A 23393-nucleotide genomic window follows, 5' to 3' on the forward strand; every position below is an offset into this window, starting at 1 on the left:
AAACTCATATAACACAAAATTAACCATTTTAAAATGTACAATTCAGTGACATTTAGGACATTCAAAATGTGCAACCACCACCTCCATCTAGTTCCAACACACTTTCATCATCCCAAAAGAAACCCCTTAGGCAGTCTCTCTCTCTTTCTCCTTCCTCCCAAACCCTGGCAAACCACTAATCTGCTTTCTGTCTCTATGGATTTACCTATTCTGAATATCTGAGATGAATGGAATCACGATATGTCACCTTTTTATGTCTGGCTTTTTTTGCTTAGCATAATGTTGTTGTTGCATGTATCAGTACTTTATTCCTTTATATGGCTGAATAATATTCCATTGTATGAATCAAATTATGTTTTTTCACCCTAGCTTTTCCCAAACAGATGTGACGGGCCATTAGAACTGTAAGAAGAATAATATCAGTAAATAGGGAGGCATCTCATATCCTGTTCTAGCCATGTCCTCCTCCTGCCCCCAGCTTATCCAGCCACACAAATAATATCGTTTCTTTTTGGCCTGCATAAACGTGTATGCATATGCACACGTGTGCACACGCATGTTGGAAAACCTTAGGGAAGGGCTACTTCAGCTCTTGGACACAGCAGCCTCCCAATATTAGAAGCTTCATTTTGCTGAATACCTAAGGAATAAAGCCAGACTTGTGGTAGCCAGGTTCTTGTGAAATGGCACCCCAAACACCAGAAAGATTCAAGCCTGCTCCTCGAGAGAACCAAGTGGAAGACAATGACTAGGCAGACTAGAGTAAGCAGTATGGCTTCATTTCAGCCATCCCAGGAGGATTGTTAAGCTATTCAGCCTACTTTTCATTTGAACTTTGTTGTTGCTGGACATGTGGGTCCCTGCAGAGTACTGAGCCATGGAAACCACTGTTCTCGCCCTGCTGAAGTAGTGATTTCAGTAAGGTTGAGAGGGGAACGGAGGGCCAGCAGGCATGGATACAAAAGTCCTGTTTTCTTGCCCCAAGAATTAAGTAGACCCTTCCCCAAGAGATCTTGAAGTCCTCCAGAAAAAGAAATAGCAGGAGCATGAGTCACCCCCCCCCCCCCGTTTTGGAAGAACACAGGGGTGCCCTGGGGAATTGGGGGCCTCTCTTATCAAGCAGTAGGCAATCGAAGTACCCAGACCATGCCTGACTAAAGGCTAGGATCAGCTCCTGGTTTATTATCTATTTAACTAAGTGGATTCAGTGAGAAGTGACTGGAATTGCACACTTAGAGTTCCCTTACAAAACACTGTTATCTCATAAGCTAGCTTAATGCAACGGGCTGTCAGGGGCTTATTAGAAGTAACTGAATACAGCACCTTACAGAGCAGAGATTCACAGGATGTTGGGCAGCCAGGCCTGGTATACCTCACACCTTGTGTGACTGAAAAAGACAAGCCTGGGTATATATAGCTGCCAATCACACTGTTGGCATCCACTCCCAGAGATAGGCCAGGTCTTCCCAAGAAGAAAGGCATTTGCCATTCACTCCATTTTAAAAGCATTTCTTCAATTTTAAGGGTGAGTTGAGTGTTTTATCTTTTTATGTGTAGTCTTAGCACATGTGAAAGACAGCAGAATATTGTGGTTAACAGGACCAACTTTAGTTAGAATACAAGGATTTAAATCTTAGCTCTACCACTTACTAGTTGAGTGACCTTGTGTTATTTCTCTATGGCTAAGTTTCCTCATCTCCAAAATGGGAATAATGATAGTACCTATCTTATCGGGTTACTGTGAAGATTAAATGAGTTAATACGTATAAACGTCTTAGGATAGTGCCTGGCAGAGCTATTATTATTATCACAGAAAAGAATCCATCCCTCTTAGTAGCTTTTGTGCCACATTACCTCCTATCTATTAATTACAAGAATTTGGAAGAGCTGCATTCACAAGTGAGACTCTGAATGGTGGGAGACAGTGTCTGGAGGAGCGGGGGTCTGCAGTCAGAGAGATATTTGAACCCTGGCTCTGCCAGAGACATGATGTGATCTTACTATATAAGTCATTTATCCTCTCTGATCCACATTTCTCACCTCTGAAAAATAGAGATTAAAAATATCTCTCCCTTGAATTATTGTTCAGTAGTAGGTTGTAAAATATGACCTTCGATATGAAATTTTCCAAGACTGAAGTCTGATACTCTCATAAGCTATAGCATTCCCTTCTCCAACAATAATCACAACGCCTTCCATTCATAAAATACTTTCTCCATTATTTTATTCTGTTATTTCAATAATTCTATCAAATAGACTATTACCTCTGTCATACAGGTAAGGAAACTGAGACACAAAACAGGTTATATTCTGTGTTAGTCTGTTGCAAATGACAGAAACAGCAACTTTAAAGAATGAATTGCAATTTTGCAAATATATTTGCTAAGCAATCCTTCTTTCCTCTTCTCTCCTCCCTTCCCCTCTCCTCTCCTCCCCTCCCTTCCCTTCTCCTGCCCTCTCCTCTCATCTCGCTCTCTTATTCTCTGTTCTCATTGACCTCTTTGGTACAAAGATTTCTAAACTCCAGAAATAGCATCCATCTAGAACAGTCAAGTCCCTGATATTCTGGGAGAATAATTACCTTCTAGAACAGGGACCAATAAACGTTGTCTGTAAAGGGTAACATAGTTAATATTTTAAGCTTTGAGGGCCAGGTAGTCTCTGTGGCAACCATGCAACTTTGCCGTTGCTGCATGAAAGCAGCCGTAGACAATATGCAAATGGTCATGGCTGTGTGCCAATAAAGCTTTATTTATGAACACTAAAATTTGATTTTTGTACAATTATCATGTATCACAAAATATTATTCTTTTCATTTTTTTTTCAACCATTTAAAAATATACAGACCATTCTTAGCTTGCAGATGGTGGGCCAGTTTTTACCCACAGGCTGTAGTGTGCCAGCCCCTCCTCTGTAAGAAGACAATTACAATACCCTGCTCTGACCTAGATAGGAGCAAGTACTGTAGAAGCTCAGCTTGGAGATCTTGGAGAAGGTTCCCTAGAGGAGATACGACCAATGCTGAAGAACAAATAAAAGTTAGGCCAGAAAGAGAGAAGGGTGCAGTGAACCAGTGGGAGCAGCAGGTACAAAGGCAAGAGTGTAAGAGAGCATGGTCCACTCCAAGAACAGCAAGGCAATTGCTTTAGGGGAAGTGCAGAGGGACAATGGTGAGTGAAGAGACTGCAGAAGTGTGAAAAAATCCAAACCCGTTGCTGTCAAGTCAGTTCCTACTCAGGGCGATCCCATGTATTGCAAAGTAGAACTGCAGTCCATAGGGTTTTCATGGCTGTGACTTTTAAGAAACAGATCACCAGGACTTTCTTCTGAGGTGCTTCTGTCTGGGTTCGAACTGCCAACCTTTCGTATAGTAGCTGAGCACTTAACCATTTGTGCCACCCAGGAAACCTGCACAAGTGTGAAGGGAGTTATAAAGATTTTCCTCAGTAGTTTTCTTTTATACTGAAATCCATGGGCAGCCTTGGAAGGCCTTTAACGGGAACCTATTACTTAGTATTATTGTATTCCCACCATCCTGGGCACATATTGGGAGATCATTGAAAGTTTTTTGAATGAATAAATGCACACTTAAATAAATTCTGCTTTTCATTCCTCATCTAATTTATGATTCTGCTTTCTTCCTCCTTTGCTCACTTCTACTTTGATGCCCTGCCTTCTTTTCATCTTTATTACCGCACGTGCTTTACTTTCTTTTATCTTTTGAAATTTGAAAAATGAATTGTAACTTGAATAAATCATGTGGCCATATACTCTGTATGTAAACATGAAAAATGTAACGCTGCCAATAGCAAGAGAGGAAAACAGTGTGACCAACTAAAACACTGTCCCAGCTAATGAATAGAACAAATTAGAGGGAGGGACAGACCAGTGTTTGCCCCATCTTGCTAACTGACATTACCTCTGCCTAAGCCACTCAAATTCCCAAGCAAATCAGAGACATCCCAGCCATCTCCTAAATAGAAAAAAAAATCTTTTTTATACAAAGAATTGGAAACATTTATAACATTTTGGAAACATTCTAAAGAGTATAACATTCAATATAGAATTTTGATAAATGAATATAAATCTTGCTTTTGGTAAAGACTGATGTAATTATGAAAAATGCTTGTCATTGTTAGGTACCGTCAAGTTGGCGCCAACACATAGCGACCTTACATATAAGAACTAAATGTTGCCTGGTCCTGCACAATCCTCACAATCATTGCTATGTTTGAGGCCATTGTTGCAGCCACTGTGTCAGTCTATCTTATTGATGGTCTCACTCTTTTTTGATGACCCTCTACTTTACCAAGCACGCAGTCCTTCTCCAGCAATTGGTCCCTTATGATGATATGTCCAAAGTAAGCGAGACAAAGTCTCACCACCCTTACTTCTAAAGAGCATTCTGGCTGGACGTCCTCCAAGATAGATTTGTTCATTCATCTAGCAGTCCATGGTATATTCAATATTTTTTGTGAACACTACAATTCAGATGGGCACGTTCTTCTTTAATCTTCCTTTTTCATTGTCTAGCTTTCACATGTATATGAGGCAATTGAAAATACCATGGCTTGGGTCAGACACACCTTAGTCATAAAGTGACATTTTTGCTTTGTAAGATTTTTGAAGAGATCGTTTGCCACAGATTTGCCTAATGCAATATGTCATTTGATCTCCTAACTGCTTCTTCCACAGGCATTGATTGTTGATCCAAGTAGAATGAAATCTTTGACAACTTCGATTTTTTCATCATTTATCATTGTCTTAGTCATCTAGTGCTGCTATAACAGAAATACCACAAGTGGATGGCTTTAACAAAGAGAAATTTATTCTCTCACAGTCTAGTAGGCTACAAGACCAAATTCAGGGCATCAGCTCCAGGGGAAGGCTTTCTCTTCTTGGCTCTGGAGGAGGGTCGTTGTCATCAATCTTCCCCTGGTCGAGGAGCTTCTTAGTGCAGGGACCCCGGGTCCAAAGGATGTGCACCTTGGTGGTATGAGGTCCCCATGTCTCGCTGCTTGCTTCTCTCTTTTATATCTCAAAACAGATTGGCTTAAGACAATCTAATCTTGTGGATCCCATCAATATAACTGCCACTAATCCACATCGTATTGATAGGATTTGCAACACATAGGGAAATCACATTAGATGACAAAATGGTAGACAATTATACAATACTGGGAATCATGACCTAGTCAAGTTGACAGATATTTTGGGGGGACACAGTTCAGTCCATGACAATCATGATATGGTTTTTATGGGCCCAATTGTGAGGATTTTTGTTTTCTTCAGGTTCAGGTGTAATCCATGCTGATGGCTGCAGTCTTTTACCTTCATCAGTAAGTGTTTCAAGTCATCCTCATTTTCAGTCAGTGAAGTTGTGTCCTCTACATATTGCAGGTTGTTAGTGAGTCTCTCTCCAATCTTTTTCATGTAGTTCAGCTTCTCAGATTACGTGCTCAGCATACAGATTTAGTGAGTAAGATGAAAGGATACAACCCTGCCACACACCTTTTCTGGTTTTTATTGGAATTTCTGATTTTAATTTAATGAAAAATGCTTACAGACTAATAAAATATGAGTTCCATTTGGCCTGGTGTTCCAGAAACATGTACATTATAGAGCATTTGGTTTGAGGACAACAGACAAGTTGGAAAGGGTTAATAACAAGTTGCCCTTGGACAGTTGATTTGAACAATGGAAATAATTGACTTTTTCAGGAAAGTTTTACTTTGCTTGTGAACTTTAGGACTTTTTTTTTTTTTCTCCCAGCAGTTTCTTTTACACCCTTATTTTTCTGTTGGGTTCATTTGAGTTCAATTTACTAGCAATCTTCAAACATTTCTGTGAAACAGCCTGTTTTGCAGTTGGCCTAAGCTTTTGTAATTACTCAGCCTTGGTTTAATTAATTTCTGTACATAATTTATTATTTTTAATAAATAATCCATAATGTAGTAGATAATACTATCCCACTCAGCCTAATGGATGAACATCATATTCCTCACTTTCCAAAAACTTGAAATAAACCATATGGAAAATTGGATGAATCTTGCTGTTCTATAGAAAATAAATTACTTTAACTAAACAATGTTAGCTGGATTGTCTTTTGAAGGAACTGAAACACTATACATGATATTAGAGCTAGTAGTGTTTTCTTTCTCCTTGTTTTCATGCCTTTAATTTGAAAGAGTGATAAATAATATACAACTCCTAGATATAATTGATATAATGTCTCATATCTTAAAATGGCTTAAAAGAGTTTAAGAAAGTGAGCCACATGAATGAATGAGAAGCCATAACTTTCCGGAGTTTCTTTAAATCGATTGTTGATAAAGGAACAAGCTGATGTATTGCAACTAGAGCTGCAATGCCAAGGGCAAGCATGGTGTGATATCAATAGGTGCTCTGTGCCTATGTATCTGAACTTTTCTTGGTTATGAACACTTTCAAGAATCTGAATGAAGCTGTGGACATCCTCCTCAGAAAACTACACATTTTCTCTTTTCTACAAAGCTTGGCATGGAATTCCAGGGAAATCATGTGAACTCCCTCAGTACCTTCGATTGAGACCCACCCGCCAATAGTCTGTGGATCCCATGTCTTTAGGGTCCACTGAACATAAGGATGCTTCTTTTCACTAGGCCTGACCACATTTTGATTTTTTGTAATAGCAGTGAGATGGACATTTCAGGAAACCAAGAGACAAAGACTGGTCAGAGGATTTTGCCTACCCTTTAAGAGTTATTACATACAATGTCACACAGTAATTAAGAGTACAGGCTTGGCCACTCACATGCCACCTCACTGTGTCTGCTGCAGTTGGGCTCCATTGGATGTTCCTATGTACTTTAGATACAGTCCATTTTAGTTTAAGCTTGTTTGGATCTACTAATACTCCCTAAAACCATTTCTCTGATAGTCCCAACCATCAAGTACCTCCTAATTTCACACTCACTAGGATGTCTATAATCAAGAAGGCAGATAATAACAAGTATTGGTGAAGATGTGGAGAAATTAGAACCCTCTTACACTGCTGTTTGGAATGTAAGATGGTGCAGCTACTTTGGAAAACAGTCCAGCAGTTCCTCAAAAGGTTAAACACAGAGTTGCCATACAACCCATCAATTCCATTCCTAGGTATATACTCAAGAGAAATTTGTTTGCGAATGGTCATAACAGCATTATTCATAACATCCCAAAAGTAAAAACAACTCAAATGTCCTTCAACTGATGAATGGATATAAAAAATGTAGCATATCCATACAATGGAATATCACTCATGAATAAAAAGAAATGAAGTACTGATACCAAACCAAACCCACTGCGTCAGATCAATTCTGACTAATAGCGACCCTATAGGACAGAGTAGAACTGCCCCATAGGGTTTCCAAGGCTGTAAATCTTTACAGAAGCAGACTGCCATATCTTCTCCCCCAAAGTGGCTGGTGGGTTCAAACCACCGGCCTTTTGATTAGCAGCTGAGCATTTTAACCACTGCACCACCAGGGCTTCTTGAAGTACTGATAGATATGACAATATAGATGAACTTCGAACACATTATGATGACTGAAAGAAGCCAGTCACGGAAGACCGCACATTGTATGATTCCATCTATATGGTAGGCTCAGAATAGGCAAGTCCATAGACACAGAAAGTAGATTAGTGGTTGCCTAGGTCTGGGTGTAGAAGTGTTGGGGACAATGGCAAGTGACTGCTAAAGGATACGGGGTTTCTTATGGGGGTGATGAAAATGTTCTAAAATTGCTTGTGGTTGATGGTTGCACACTATGTGAATATGCTAAAAGCTATTGAATTATATACTTTAAATAGGTAAATTGTATGGCATATGAATTATATCTCACTAAAGCTGCTACCAAAAATATAAAATAAAATGTGTATAGGCTCTGGATCTAGACTGCCTGGGTTCAAATCCCTATGAATGTTCTAGTATCCTGAACAAGGATTTGGGTACAAGTACTGTATTTGGGAAGATTTCCCAGGAAGCACAGTCAGAAAGTAGTGAAGTGAGACAACAAAGGAAGAAAAGGGTAGGAAGCCTGATGGCACAAACAGTTAAGCACCCAGCTGCTAACTGAAAGGTTGGTGGTTTGAATGCACCCGGGGATTCTGTGGGAGAAAAGACCTGGAGAAAGGCTCTCGTAAAGATTACAACCTAGAAAACAGTATGGAGCAGTTCTACTCTGTCACATAGGGTCGCTATCAGTTGAAATCAACTCAACAGCACCCAACAACAACTAATGAGTGAGTTATTCTTGTGGGCAACTGGGGCCAAATCCTCCTGAGGCCTCTCAGAAAGACTGTACAGACTACAGAATCCTTCCCTGAAGGGATGAAAAGGTACCTTGTTCCTGAGAGCGTTGACTCCCCAGTTCTTCCAGCCTACCCCACACACAGGCCAAGTATGTTCCACCAACCAGAGAAAGCCCTCAGACAGGAAGAGAGAGAAAAAGAGAGACAGAAAATTGAGAGAGATGCAGGTACTTGTGATAGGAAGCAGTCAGAGTACACAGGAACTGTTCACCAAACCTACAGGTGAAGTTACAGTCAAAGCATTGGCAATGTCTGCTTACAGAGGTGTTACTTAATCTCTCTGCACCATAGTTTCCTCATCTTTAAAACAAGAAAAATAATACCAGTTGCCATCGAGTCAATTCCAACTCGTGGCAACCCCACGTGTCAGAGTAGAACTGTGCTCCGTAGGGTTTTCAAGGGCTGATTTTTTGGTAGTAGATCACCAGGCCTTTCTTCTGTGGTGCCTCTGGGTAGACTCAAACCTCCAACCTTTGGGTTAGCAGTCGAGCATGTTAAATTTGCACCACCCAGGGACTCTGGGAAAAATAATAGTCACTATCTTATCGGGATGTTGTGAGGATTAATGAGTTAATGTACCTGAAGTATTTAAGAGAGTTAAGAATACTCAGTGTTAATCCTTCTGTATTTTTTCAAAATATGTAATTTATCCATGATTGTTTCTCTTCTGAATGAATTTATAACAAAATATAGAATAAATTCATCTATTATAAGTGTCAAAAAGAAATAGATTCACTGCCGAGAACTCTCTTCTTGTTAGGCCACCTTTGTGTATTACCAGCTTTGAATGGCTGCCTTTTGAAATATGCCGTAAGCTTTGTTCGCGCATTGGACAGACACCTATCCCAGTAAGTTCTCCTACTGGAGCAGCTCTAAAACCTTTCTCATTCTTCCCGTTCTATTTTATGGAAGCTATTGTCCTCTCTTGTGTTTTCCTTTTGTGTCTCCTCATATTTTCCCAAAGCTGTGTTCTGAGGATAGTGGGCCCAGGGGAGCTTTCTGTCTGTGAAGCTTCTGCAGTCTGGGAATTGAAGCCAGTGGCTGTGATCCCAGAACTTCTGAGCTCTATTTCTGTCAAAGGCATTTGCACTCAATATGTTTCATTGCTTTTGCAGAGAATTAAAACAGCCCAGTTGGTGAACAGCCAGGGAAAAATAGGGTTAAAAAGAATCCCAACTGTGTTATATTGCACTCAAGCTGTCATGATTAAAATTTAATTTAAAGGTTTGCTCACCCAGGAAAATATCTCTGGATTGTTTCAGGCTGTGACTCTTCAATTAACCTGACACTGCACAAATCCCAAGTTGCTGTGGATGAGCTCTTTACTTTGCTTCGGGATATTGCTGGAGCTCGGGATCTCATGAAACAGTTTAAGTCTGTATATGTTCCTGGAAGTCATACCCACCAGGCAAGTACATATGTTTTAAAGAAACTTCTGATCGGTGTTGCGTTTTTAGGACTCAGAGTCTACAACTGCAAGAAAGGTGTCAGGTTCATTTCCCTCGCCACCTACCCTCCCGCGCCAACAATTTCTACATGTATAATTCAGTGGCATTGATTTTACCTTCTTCATGTTATGCAACCCTTATCACTATCCTTTCCCAAATTATTCCACCACCAGTAACATAAACTGAATGCTCCCTAAGCAAAAACTCTCCCTTCCTCCCTCCCTCCCATCCCTCATAACACTAATAATTTTTGGTAGCACAAATAATTCAGCACTCGACTACTGGCCAAAAGGTTCGTGATTCGAACCTACCCAGAGGTGCCTCGGAAGACAGGGCTGGTGATCTGCTTTCAAAAGTTCGCAGCCTTGAAAACCCTATGGAGCAGTTCTACTCCTCCTACATGGGGTCGCCATGAGTCAGAATCTACTCGACAGCAACTACCAACAACAATAACAATGTATATTTGCTTACTTCATATAAGTGAGATCATACAATATTTTTCCTTTTGTGTCCGACTTATTTTGCTCAGCGTAACATTTTCAAGGTTCGTCCATGTTGTGGCATGTAATCGGGACTTCGTTTCTCTTTATGGCTGAGTAGTATTCCATTGTGTTTATATACTACATTTTCTTTATCCATTCATCTGTTGATGGGCAGTTTGGTTGTTTCCACATTTTTGCTATTGTGAAAAGTGTTATAATGAGCACTGGTGTACAGGTTTCTGTTTGTGTTTCTTCTTTTATTTCTTCTGGGTATATAAGGAAAGGTTTTAGCTTTAACGTCTCTAAAATGAGGGATTTGGGCTAGATGAACTCCAAGTTCCCATCCAGTTCAAAGTTCAGGGTTCCGCTGAATATGAAAGCCTATCAATTTATTTATGCCCCAGGTTTAATGCTATGGGACAATGACTGGGTTGGGAGTCAGCCACTGCTTTATAATGATGGCCCTGTCACAGACTTATATAACCTTAGGCAAGTTCCCTTCACTTCTTTAGGCCCCAGAAATTACTACGTCTGCCCATTGAGGGTCTGGACTTGGATGATTCCCAAGTTTCTGGAGTCTCTAACAATTTGAACAATTAGAATGGTAACAAGTACATCATAATACTATGGCAAGGAAAATAGTTTACAACTGGGAGAACTTACGTGTTATTTAGAATTCCTCCACTGCTTTCTAAGGAGGGCAGGGGAACATAAGGATGTTTTGACCATTGAGCAGGACGATAATGTAAGAATCCAAGATTGAAGGTACCAGAGAAGGGGAATTGCTGCATCAAAACAAAAACAAAACAGGGACAGGAGACAGAGAAAGACCCAATGGGAAGCTTAAGGAATGAAGGAAGACTGGAGCCATCAAGGATGGAGAGTCTCTATTGGATAAGAAAGAAGAGAGAACTAAGGCTCCTGGTGGACAAAGATGAGCTTTTAGGGAAAAACAGATGTTTCTGATGGAAAAGATCATGAAGTATTGCTGTGTGATGTGTAAAGGAATCATCTCCTCCATCTCCCCATGGAATCTTCAGCAGTCTTCACTCTATTTGCTAACGTTTTTTGGAGATGTGCTATTAGTGGGGATTATGACATAGTGAGAAGTTCAGCTTCAAAATGCTGACTCTTTAAGGTGGGTATGTAGAAGAAAACTAAGGTTACCCACTACAGTTCAGTAAAGTACAGGTTCTTCCTGTCGTATATTCATATAGTAGCTAATACTTGAAGAGCACTTCTACATTTGGTTTTGCCTTTGATGCTCACAGCAAGTAAGTAGCCAGAAAGATATTATTATCCTGAGATCCAATTAGATCAAGTGACTTGCCACAGACACACAGGTGATCGGGGGCATATGCAGTGGTCTTTGCTGCCAACACAAAACCTCCTCTGTCCATTGTATCATGGTTCACATGGAGGCTCTAGAAATATGGATTGATGGTGCTGATGGTCATCTGAAATCACCCACCAAGATACTAAGGGCCAACTGTGGAACAGACCATCAATTGCTCATGTGCAGGTTCAAGTTGAAGTTGAAGAAAATTAGAACAAGTCCATGAGAGCCAAAGTATGATCTTGAGTATGTCCCATGTGAATTTAGAGACCATCTCAAGAATAGATTTGACGCATTGAACACTAATGACCAAAGACCGGATGAGTTGTGGAATGACATCAAGGACACCATACGTGAAGAAAGCAAGAGGTCATTAAAAAGACAGGAAAGAAAGAAAAGACCAATAATGGATGTCAGAAGAGACTCTGAAACTTGCTCTTGAACACAGAGTAGCTAAAGTAAAATGAAGAATTAATGGAGTAAAAGAGCTGAACAGAAGATTTCAAAGGTTGGCTCGAGAAGACAAAGTAAAGTATTATAATAAAACCTGCAAAGAACTGGAGATAGAAAACCAAAAGGGAAGAACACACTCGGCATTTCTCAAACTGAAAGAACTGAAGAAAAAATTCGAGCTTCAAGTTGCAATAGTGAAGGATTTTATGGGGAAAATATTAAATGATGCGGGAAGGATCAAAAGAAGATGGAAGGAATACAGAGTCACTGTACCAAAAAGAATTGGTCAATGTTCAAACATTTCAGGAGGTAACATATGATCAGGAACCAACGGTACTGAAGGAAGAGGTCCAAGCTGCACTGAAGGCATTGGCGAAAAGCAAGCCTTCAGTAACTGACCGAATACCAATTGAGATGTTTCAACAAACGGATGCAGCACTGGAAGTGCTCACTCTTCTATGCCAAGAAATTTGGAAGACAGCTACCTGGCTAGCCGACTGGAAGAGATCCATATTTGTACCCATTCCAAAGAAAGGTGATCCAACAGACTGTGGAAATTATCGAACAATATCATTAATATCACACACAAGTAAAATTTTGATGAAGAGCATTCAAAAGCAGTTGCAGCAATACATGGACAGACCTGCCCAAAATTCAAGCTGGATTCAGAAGAGGACGTGCAATGAGGGATATCATTGCTGATGTCAGATGAATCTTGGCTGAAAGCAGAGAATACCAGAAAGATGTTTGCCTGTGTTTTATTGACTATGTAAAGACATTTGACTATATGGATCTTAACAAATTATGAATAACATTGCAAACAATGGCAATTCCAGAGCACTTAATTGTGCTCATGAGGAACCTGTCCATAGACTGAGAGGCAGTTGTTCCAATAGAACAAGGGGATACTACATGGTTTAAAGTCAAGAAAGATGTGCTTCAAGGTTGTATCCTCTCAGCATACTTACTGAATCTGTATGCTGAGCAAATAATCTGAGAAGCTGGACTATATGAAGAAAAACATGGCATCAGGATTGGAGGAAGACTCATTAACAACCTGCGATATGCAGATAACACAACCTTGCTTATTGAAGGTGAAGAAGGCTTGAAACACTTACTGATGGAGATTGGAGGCTACAGCCTTCCATATGGACTATGCCTCAACATAAAGAAAAAAATCCTCACAACTGGATCAATAATTAACATCAAGATAAATGGAGAAAGTATTGATGTTGTCAAGGATTTCATTTTACTTGGATCCACAATCAACACCCATGGAAGCAGCAGTCAAGAAATCAGATGACGTATTGCATTGGGCAAATTGCTGCAAAAGACCTCTTTAAAGTGTTAAAAAACAAAGATGTCACTTTAAGGACTGAGGTGTGCCTGACCCAAGGCATGATATTTTCAGTCGCCTCGTGTGTATGTGAAAGCTGGACAATGAATAAGGATGACTGAAGAAGAATTTATGCCTTTGAAGTATGGTATTGGCAAAGAATATTGAATATACCATGGACTGCCAGAAGAACGAACAAATCTGTCTTGGAAGAAGTGCAGCCAGAATACTCCTTAGAAGCAAGGATGGCAAGACTTCGTCTCACATACTTTGGACATGTTATCAAGAGGGATCAGTCCCTGGAGAAGGACATCATGCTTGGTAAAGTAGAGGGTCAGCAAAAAAGAGGAAGCCCCTCAATGAGATGGATTGACACAGTAGCTGCAACAATAGGCTCAAGCATAACAAAGATCGTGAGGAGGGTGCAGGACCGGCCAGTGTTTCATTCTGTTCTACGTAGGATTGCTATGAGTCAGACAGCACCTGCTGACTCAATGGCACCTAACAACAACAACTATTACTAGATGAGTTAATCCATATGAAGCTCTTAGAACAGAACCTGACATGTGGACAGCACTGTCTAAGTATTAGCTATAACAGAAGTAGTAATAATAAAGAGGAGTCCCTGAGTCGTGCAAACAATGAACACGTTTGGCTGCTAACTGAAAAGCTGGCAGTTTGAGTCCACCCTGAGGGTCCTCTGAAGAAAAGCCTCACGATCAATTTCTGAAAAATCAGCCATTGAAAACCCTATGAAGCACAGTTCTACTCAGACACACATGGGGAATCCATGAGTTGGAATCAACTCCATTACAACTGGTGGTGGTAGAATAGTAAAAGACAAAATAGGCCTTCTCTTTGTCCTCTTTTGCAGCATTTCATCTCTTCCTTTGTTATTAAATGGGATATGCAGAAAGGATGTCATTCTAAGCTTCATGTCCTGTTAGTTGCTGTGTATGGTAAGAGGTTTATAGCTGACACCATTTGTTTGAAGTCATTGTGTGTGTGGTAGACTCTGTTGACTGGAAACCTAAGCCCCCAGTTTTGCCTGTGCAGTAAGTCTTCCTACTCTTTTGTTTCTTACTGAAAATGTTCTAGTTTAATGGGAGGCTTAATCTCGCTCCTAAATGCCAGTGTTTGATGTGCTGCTGCTCCTCATCTGCAGCATCAGGAGGATATTAGGCAGATGTCTCTGGGAAAAGAGCTTATGAGTTCTTTCAGACAAAATACTGTATGGCTCTTGCATGACTTGCTTTGGCATAAGTCTCAAAGTGCTGTGCTGAGCTGGAGAAAACTTTCCACAGATGCACACTGTCTTTTATGCTTCTGGCATGTTGAACAAGAGCATTTAGAACCAGCAGTGCCCATGGAGGCTCGATTCATCTTGTGCCTGGGGAAATATGGCTCTCTGGGCAGTCTTTAGGCCTCGTGTGTGTGACCTTGGGCAAGTTACTCCACTCTGTGCCTATTTCCTCCTCTATAAGAAGGGGCTAATAATAGTAGCTCCTTCATAAAGATGCTCTAATGATTAGGCTGAGTTAAGCATTTTTTTTCAACAATCCCTAGTCTTGGCTACCAGATGTTCTTTTCTAAGTCCTAAACTCTGTACTTCCTGATTCTATCTATCTAACTGCTAGAGTTGTTTCTGAAATAATCAGCGTAGGATAGGACTGGACAGGGGCCAGGAAACTTGGTTCTGTCTTATAGTCTACTTCTAACTGACTGTGTGAACTCAAGCAGATTAACTAATATCTCCAGGCTTTGGTTTCCTCATATTAAAGTTGAAAAGACTACACTCAAAGTTTTAAAAAATAATCTGATTCTGGATTGAAGGATGGATGGATGGATGGATGAACAAATAGACAAATGAAATACTTTTTAATCTGCAAAAAAAAAAAAAAACATTCCCTCTAAGAAGATGAAAGGAGAAAAATTCAGTCATAGTATAGCAAAAAATAAAAATTAATAAGCCATGAAATAGTCAAATAAAGCCACGAGCAATTTTGAACAGATGTTTTTCTATGCCGTCTTGGATTACAGGAAAGGAATACCTTCTGTACAAGCCTACTTTTCCTGAAGTTGCTTGTTTAGAATCAATTTTGCAAAAAAGGGAGAAGCATCTTCAGTAGCAGGACTGAGAGAATCCACAGCTGCACCAACACCAACCAGCAGAGCAAGGTTAGCATCCCCTATTGATGGGGATGTGGTTGTGGCGACAACTCAAGCTGTCTTGGAAACTGCTATCCTAGGCCATCTTTCAAAACCCAAAGCAAACCCATTGCCATGGAGTCAATTCTGACTCATAGTGACCCTTTAGGGCAGAGTAGAAATGCCACATAGGGTTTCCAGAGCTGTAAATCTTTATTGGACCAAACTGCCACATGTTTCTCCCATGAAGCAGCTAGTGGGTTCGAAACACTGACATTTTGGTTAGCAGCCAAGCATTTAACCACTGTGACACTAGGACTCATATAGGCCATCTTTAAGGAGCACCAAATTCAAGAACATGTTGAAGTTACCTAGTTTCTTGAAATTGTCCCTGACTTAATGTAATGTCAGAAAGTGATACTATACATATCTTTCCTCAAGAGCTAGAGTTCAGGTCAATACAAAAATGTCATACACCCAGCCACACATTATCTTTACCATAGAAGTGTAACCAGATAATTACAGTGAATGTAAATGGACTACATGCGCCAAACAAAAGGCAGAGAGTGGCAGAATGGATTAAAAATGCATGTTCCAACTATTTGCTGTTTACAAGAGACACATCTTAAACTCAAGGACACAAATAGGTTGAAAGTGAAAAGATGGAAAAAAATATTCCATGCAAATAGTAACCAAAGGACAGCTGAGGTGACAATCTTAATATCAGACAAAGTAGACTTTAAGACAAAATCAGTCAGAAGAGATAAAGATGGATATTATATAGTGATTAAAGGGTTAATTAATCAAGAAGATTTAACAATCATAAATATATATGCACCCAACTTCAAGGCACCTAAATATATAAAGCAAACACTGATAGAATTGAAGGGAGAAATAGATAGTACTACAGTAATAGTTGGAGACTTCAATACACCACTTTTAATATTGGGCAGAACATCTAGAAAGAAGATCAACAAAGAAACAGAGAACCTGAATGACACTATAAAGCAACTAGACTAACAGACATATATAGAACACTCTACCCAAAAACAGCACAATATACATTCTACTCCAGTGTACATGGATCATTCTCCAGGATAGACCACATTTTAGGTCACAAAGCAAGTCTTGATAAATTTAAAAAGATTAAAATCATACAAAGTATTTTATCCGACCACAATGGAGTGAAGCTAGAAATCAGTAACAGAAAAAAACCTGGAAAATACACAAACATACAGACATTAAACAACACACTATTAAACAACCAATGGGTCAAGGAAGAAATCAAAAGAGAAATCATAAATTTCCTAGAGTGAAATGAAAATGAAAGAACAACATACCAAAACTTATGGGATGCAGCAAAGGCAGTACTCAGAGGGAAACTTATAGCAACAAATTCCTACCTAAAAAAAGAAGAAAGATCTCAAATTAACAGCCTAACACAACAACTCCAGGAACTAGAAAGAAAAGAGCAAACTAAGCCTAAACCTACCAGAAGAAAGGAAATAACAAAGATCAGAGCAGAAATAAATAAAATTGAAAACAGGAAAACAATAGAGATAATCAATAAAATCAGAAGTTGGTTCTTTGAGAAGATCAATAAAATTGACAAACCTTTAGCTAGACTGAAGGAGCCCTGGTGGCACAGTGTTTAAAGCATTCAACTGGTAACCAAGAGGTCAGTGGTTCGAACCCACAAGCCACCACCAGCCACTCCGTGAGAGAAAGATGTAGTAGTCTGCTTCCATAAAGATTTACAACCTTGGAACCCTATGGGGCAGTTCTACTCTGTCCTATAAGGTCACTATGAGTTGGAATCGACTCAGTGGCAATGGGTTTTATTTTTTGTTTTTGTCTTTTAGTTTGGTAGCTAGACTGACAAAGAAGAGAAAAGATGCAAATAACCAAAATAAAAAATGAAAGAGGAGACATTACAACTGATCCAACAGAAATAAAGAGAATTATGACAGATTGTTATGAACAACTGTACGGCAACAAACTGGATAACCTAGATGAAATGGCAAATTCTTAGAAGCACACAACCTACCCAAACTGACTGACTCAAGAGGAAATAGAAAGTCTCAACAGTCCCATAATAAGTAAAGAGATTGAATTAGTGATCAAAAACCTCCCAACAACAACAATAAAAGTCCTAGACCAGTTTGGGGAAATCTACCAAAGATTTAGAGAAGAATTGACACCAGTACTGTTTAAACTCTTCCAAAAGACAAGACAGTCCCTGATGGAGCAGGAGAAAGGTAGGGTGCAGAGCTCAAATTCTAGTAAAAAGACCAGACTTAACAGTTTGACTGAGATTGGAGGGACCCCAGAAAACATGGCCCCCGAACTCTCTGTTAGCCCAAAACTAAAACCATTTCCAAGGCCAACCCTTCAGACAAAGATTAGACTGGACTATAAGACATAAAATGATACTTGTAAAGAGTGTGCTTCTTAGCTCAAGTAGATACATAAGACCAAATAAGCAGCTCCAGTCTGGAGGCAAGATGAGAAGCAGAAAGGGAAAGGAGCTGGTTGAATGGACACGGGAAATCCAGGGTGGAAAGGAGGAGTGTGCTGTCACAGTATAGGGAGAGCAACTAGGGTCAGATAACAATGTGTGTATAAATTTTTGTATGAGAAACTAACTTGAATTGTAAACTTTCACTTAAAGCACAATTAAAAAAAAAAAGTCTTCCAAAAGACAGAGAAGGAAGGAATACTCTCTAATTCATTCTACAAAGCAAACATAACCCTGATACCCAAACCAGACAAAGACACCACAAGAGAAAAAATACCAGCCTATATCTTTTATGAATATAGATGCAAAAATCCTCAAAAAAAATAGCAGCAAACAAAATCCAACAGCATATTAAAAGAATCATACACCATGACCAAGTAGGACTTGGAATGCAGGGTGGTTCAACATTAGAAAATCAATCAATGTAATATACCACATCAGTAGAACAAAGGAAAAGAACCACATGATCATCTCTATGGATGCAGAAAAAGTGTTTGATAAAATCCAACACCCTTTCTTGATGAAAACCCTAAAGAAGATTGGACTAGAAGGGAAATTCCTCAGTATGATTCAGGGCATATATGAAAAACCAACAGCCAACACTATACTTAATGGAGAAAGACTGAGAGCTTTCCCTTTGAAATCAGGAACAAGGGTACCCACTCTTACCACTTCTATTCAAAATTGTATTGGAAGTCCTAGCCAGAGCAATAAGACAAGAAAAAGAAATAAAAGGTATCCATATTGGAAAAGAAGAAGTAAAATTATCTCTGTTCATGGATGACATGCTTCTATATATAGAAAATCCCAAAGAGTCCACAAGAAAACCTCTAGAGCTAATAGAGGAATTTAGCAAAGTTGCAGAGTACAAGGTCAACAAACAAAAATCAGCTGGGTTTCTATATAGCAGCAAAAGAAATCTGAAAGGGAAATTAGAGAAACAATTTCATGTGTGATAGCATCTGAGAGAATAAAATACCTAGGAATAAATCTAACCAGGAACATGAAGGGCTTATACAATGAAAACTATAAAACACTGCTAAAAGAAATTAAAGAAGACTTAAATAAATGGAAAGATGCTCCATGTTTATGGATTAAAAGACTTGATATTGTTAAGAGGTACTACTGGAAGTGATCTAAAGATTCAGTGCAATCCCTATCAAAATTCTAACAGCCTTCTTTACAGAAAGAGAAAAACAAATCCTCGACTTTATATGGAATGGCAAGAGGCCCCAAATAGCTAAAACAATGTTAAAAGAGAAGATACAAAGTAGGAGGACTCACACTTCCTGATTTTAAAGCATTCTATACAGCTACAGTAATCAAAACAGCCTGGTACTGGTATTACAATCAACACGTAGACCAGTGAAATAGAATTGAGAGTCCAGAAATAAACCCACACATCTATGGTCAACTGATTTTTGACAAGGGTACTAAGCGCATTCAATGGGGAAAGAAGAGTCTCTTCAATAAATGGTGCTGGGAAAGTTGGATTTCCAGATGCAGAAAAATGAAGCAAGATCCATGCCTCACACCATACACAAAAAACAAATTCGAAATGGATTTAGGACCTAAATGTGCAAAATAAAACCATGAAATTCTTATATAAATAAGCAGGGGCAACAGTATCAGTCCTGGTTTATCTAATATAATAACAAAAGCACAAACAGCAAAAGACAAAATAAATAAATGGGATCTCATAAAAATTGAAAACTTTTGTTCATCGAAGACTTTACCAGAAGAGTGAAAAGAAAAGCCACCAACTGGGAGAATATCTTCAGAAACCATACATCTGAAAAGAATCTAATAACCAAAATACATATAAAAGTTTTACAACTTAATGACAAAAAGACAAATAACCCAATCATTAAATGGGCAAAGGACTTGAATGGACATTTCACTAAAGAGGACATTCAGATGACCACCAAAGACATGAAAAGATGGTCAGCATCATTAGCCCTCAGAGAGATGCAAGTCAAAACCACAATGAGATACCATTTCATTCCCACTAGGATGGCTAAGAATAAATTTAAAAAAAAGAAAATAACAAATGTTGGCGAGGCTGTGGGGAAATTGGAACCCTTATCCATCGCTGGTAGGAATGTAAAATGCTACTGCCGTTGTGAAAAACAGTATGACGGTTCCTCAAAAAACTAAAAATCAAACTACCATATGCCCCAGCAATTCCACTCCAAAGTATATGCCCAAAAGACTTGAAAGTGGAGACTCAAAAAGGGATTTGTACACCAATGTTCATTGCAGCACTATTCACAATAGCTTAAATGTGGGAACAACCTAAATGCCTATCAACAGATGAATGGATAAACAAAATGTGGTACATAGATACGATGGAATACTACTGAGCCAGTAGAAGTGAAATCTTAATGCATGCTACAGTATGGATGGAGCTTGAAGACATTATGCTGAGCAAAATAAGCCAATCACAAAAGGACAAATATTGTATGACCTCACTTACTGTATTTTTACACAAATAACATGTGCCTTCTATTTTTGTTTGTTTGCCAACTACTCCCTCCTCCTGTGAAGTATTTTCATAAGTGCTACTATGCCAGTTTTTTTTTTTTTTTAACATGTTGCAGTAAAAAAAAGAAAAATTAGCATAGCTCACTTACAAAACTACCTCACAGGAGGAGGGAGTGGTTGGCAGACAAATGTAGAAGGCACGCATTATTTGTGTAAAAATACGGTATATAAAAAGACAGGAAAAGGCAAATGTATAGAGACCAAAGTTTATTAGTGGATACCTGTGGCTGATTAAGGTAGGGTTGAACAGCTGATTATGGTAATTGCTGTCAGTAAACTGTACACCTGTAAAAAGTTGAATTGGCAAAAATTGTGTAGTAGATATATTTGCAACAATGACCAAAAAAAGAGTAGCTGCTGAGGCTGCTTATGTACAACCAAACACCTCATGGGATTTGGTTCCTTGGTTTGAAGGTTTAGCATCATCGTTTCATGGGACGTCCCAGTTAATTGGCCTAATAACGTTTAGTGCTTCTGTTCTACCTCCTAGTTTGTTGTGTAGTGCCTGAGGTCTTAAAAGCTTGCAAGTGGCTATTCAAGGCACAACAATTAGCCTCTATTCACCTGGAGCAACAGAGGAAGAAGGAGAGTCAGGAATAGGAGGAGGATATGGAATGTGTTAAAAAGCAAAGATGTAACTTTGAGGACTAAGGTGCACCTACCCAAGCCATGGTATTTTCAGTCACCTCATATGCATGGAAAAGCTGGACAATAAATAAGGAAGACCGAAGAAGAATTAATGCCTTTGAATTATGGTGTTGGCAAAGAATATCGAATATGCCATGAACTGCCAGAAGAAGGAACAAATCTGTCTTGGAAGAAGTACAGCTAGAATGCTCCCTGGAAGCGAGGATGGCAAGACTTTGTCTCATGTACTTTGGACATGTTATCAAGGAGGAACCAGTTCCTGGAGAAGGACATTGTGATGCTTAAGGTTGTATGTCAACTTGACTGGGTCATTATTCTCAGAGGTTTGGCAATTATGATGTAGTTTGGCAGCTATTTAATGATGTAATCACCTCCTTAATGAGATCTGATATAATGTGATCATCTCCATGGTGAGATCTGTTGTAAGCAGCCAATCTGTTGAAAGGGAGTTTCCATGGGGGTTTGGCCTGCATCCAGTATAGGTGGACTTTCTGGCAAGGCTCACTGGCTTTTGCTCACTCTGGATCTGGCAGGTGGCTCCTGTTCATCTGACCTCTGTTTCTTGGGATTTGAGCTAACAGCTTATCTGGCAATCTTGGGATTCATCAGCCTCCACAGCCTATGAGCCAGAAACCTGCTGTCTAACCTTCCAGTCTTGGACTCGGCAGCCCCTGCAGCTATGTGAGTCAGGAGAAGCCTCCAGCCTGACCGGTAGGCTTAGGACTTTCCAGCCTCTACAACCACGTGAGCCATTTCCTTTATAGAAATCTCTCTGTATGTGTATTTAGAGTGTGACATCAGGATTGGTGGAAGACTCGTTAACAACCTGCCATATGCAAATGACACAACCTTGCTTGTTGAAAGCAAAGAGGACTTCAAGCACTTACTGATGAAGATCAAAGCCTACAGCCTTCGGTATGGATTACACCTCAACATAAGAAAACAAAAATCCTCACAACTGGACCAATAAGCAACATCATGATAAACGGAGAAAAGATTGACGTTGTCAAGGATGTCATTTTACTTGGATCCACAATCAATGCCCATGGAAGCAGGAGTCAGGAAATCAAATGACATATAGCATTGGGCAAATCTGCTGCAAAAGACCTCTTTAAAGTGTTAAAAAGCAAAGATGTCGCTTTGAGGACTAAGACATGCCTGACCCAAGCCATGGTATTTTCAATCACCTCATATTCATGAGCAAGCTGGAAAATGATTAAGGATGACCGAAGAAGAATTTATGACTTTGAATTATGGTGTTGGCAAAGAATATTAAATATACCATGGACTTCCAGAAGAACAAACAAGTCTGTCTTGGAAGAAATACAGCCATAGCGTTCCTTGGAAGCAAGAAAACAAAGTATGTACTTTGGATATATTATCAGGAGGGACCATTCCCTGGAGAAGGGCATCATGCTTGGTAAAGTAGAACCTAACCTACTACTGTCAAGTCAATGCCGACTCACATGTCAAGTCAATGCCGACTCATATGTTAAGTCAATGCCGACTCATAGCGACCCCATAGGACAGAATAGAACTGCCCCATAGGGTTTCCAAGGAGCAGCTGGTGGATTCGAACTGCTGACCTTTTGGTTAGCAGCTGAACACTTAACCACTGTGCCACTAGGGCTCCGGTAGAGTAGAGGGTCAGTAACAAAGAGGAAGACCCTCGACAAGATGGATTGACACAGTGGCAGCAACAATGGGCTGAAACATAACAATGATTGTGAGGATGGCACAGGACCAAGCATTGTTTTGTTCTGATGTACATAGGGTCACTATGAGTCAGAACTGACTCGATGGCACCAAACAACAACAACTATATATATTTATATGCTGGACTGGTTTTGCTTCTCTAGAGAACCCAGCCTAAGACAGACATTACACTTGGTAAAGTAGAGGGTCAGCAAAAGAGACGAAGACCTTCAAGGAGATAAATTGACACAGTGGCTGCAACAATGGGCTGAAACATAGCAATGATTGTGAGGATGGTGGAGGACCAGGCAGTGTTCCATTCTGTTGTACGATAGGTCACTATTAGTTGGAACTGACTCGACAGCACCTAACAACAACATGAGTGTGTCGCTAATTGCCTCCTTTGCCATGAGACCAGAAGAAATGGATGGTGCCTGACTACCGTAACTGGACA

General features: G+C 39.7%; 1 protein-coding gene across 1 annotated transcript in view; it reads left to right on the top strand.

The window, feature by feature from the left end:
- SCFD2 (sec1 family domain containing 2) overlaps positions 1-23393 on the top strand; it is a 547542-nt gene that overhangs the window by 475817 nt on the left and 48332 nt on the right. The window contains exon 6 of the mRNA XM_004382903.3: positions 9594-9739. Within this exon, the coding sequence (XP_004382960.1) occupies positions 9594-9739 (146 nt within the window). The remainder of the gene's footprint in view (positions 1-9593; positions 9740-23393) is intronic.

Source organism: Trichechus manatus, unplaced genomic scaffold (assembly GCF_000243295.1).
Source record: "Trichechus manatus latirostris isolate Lorelei unplaced genomic scaffold, TriManLat1.0 scaffold00101, whole genome shotgun sequence".
Taxonomy (NCBI): Eukaryota; Metazoa; Chordata; class Mammalia; order Sirenia; family Trichechidae; genus Trichechus; species Trichechus manatus.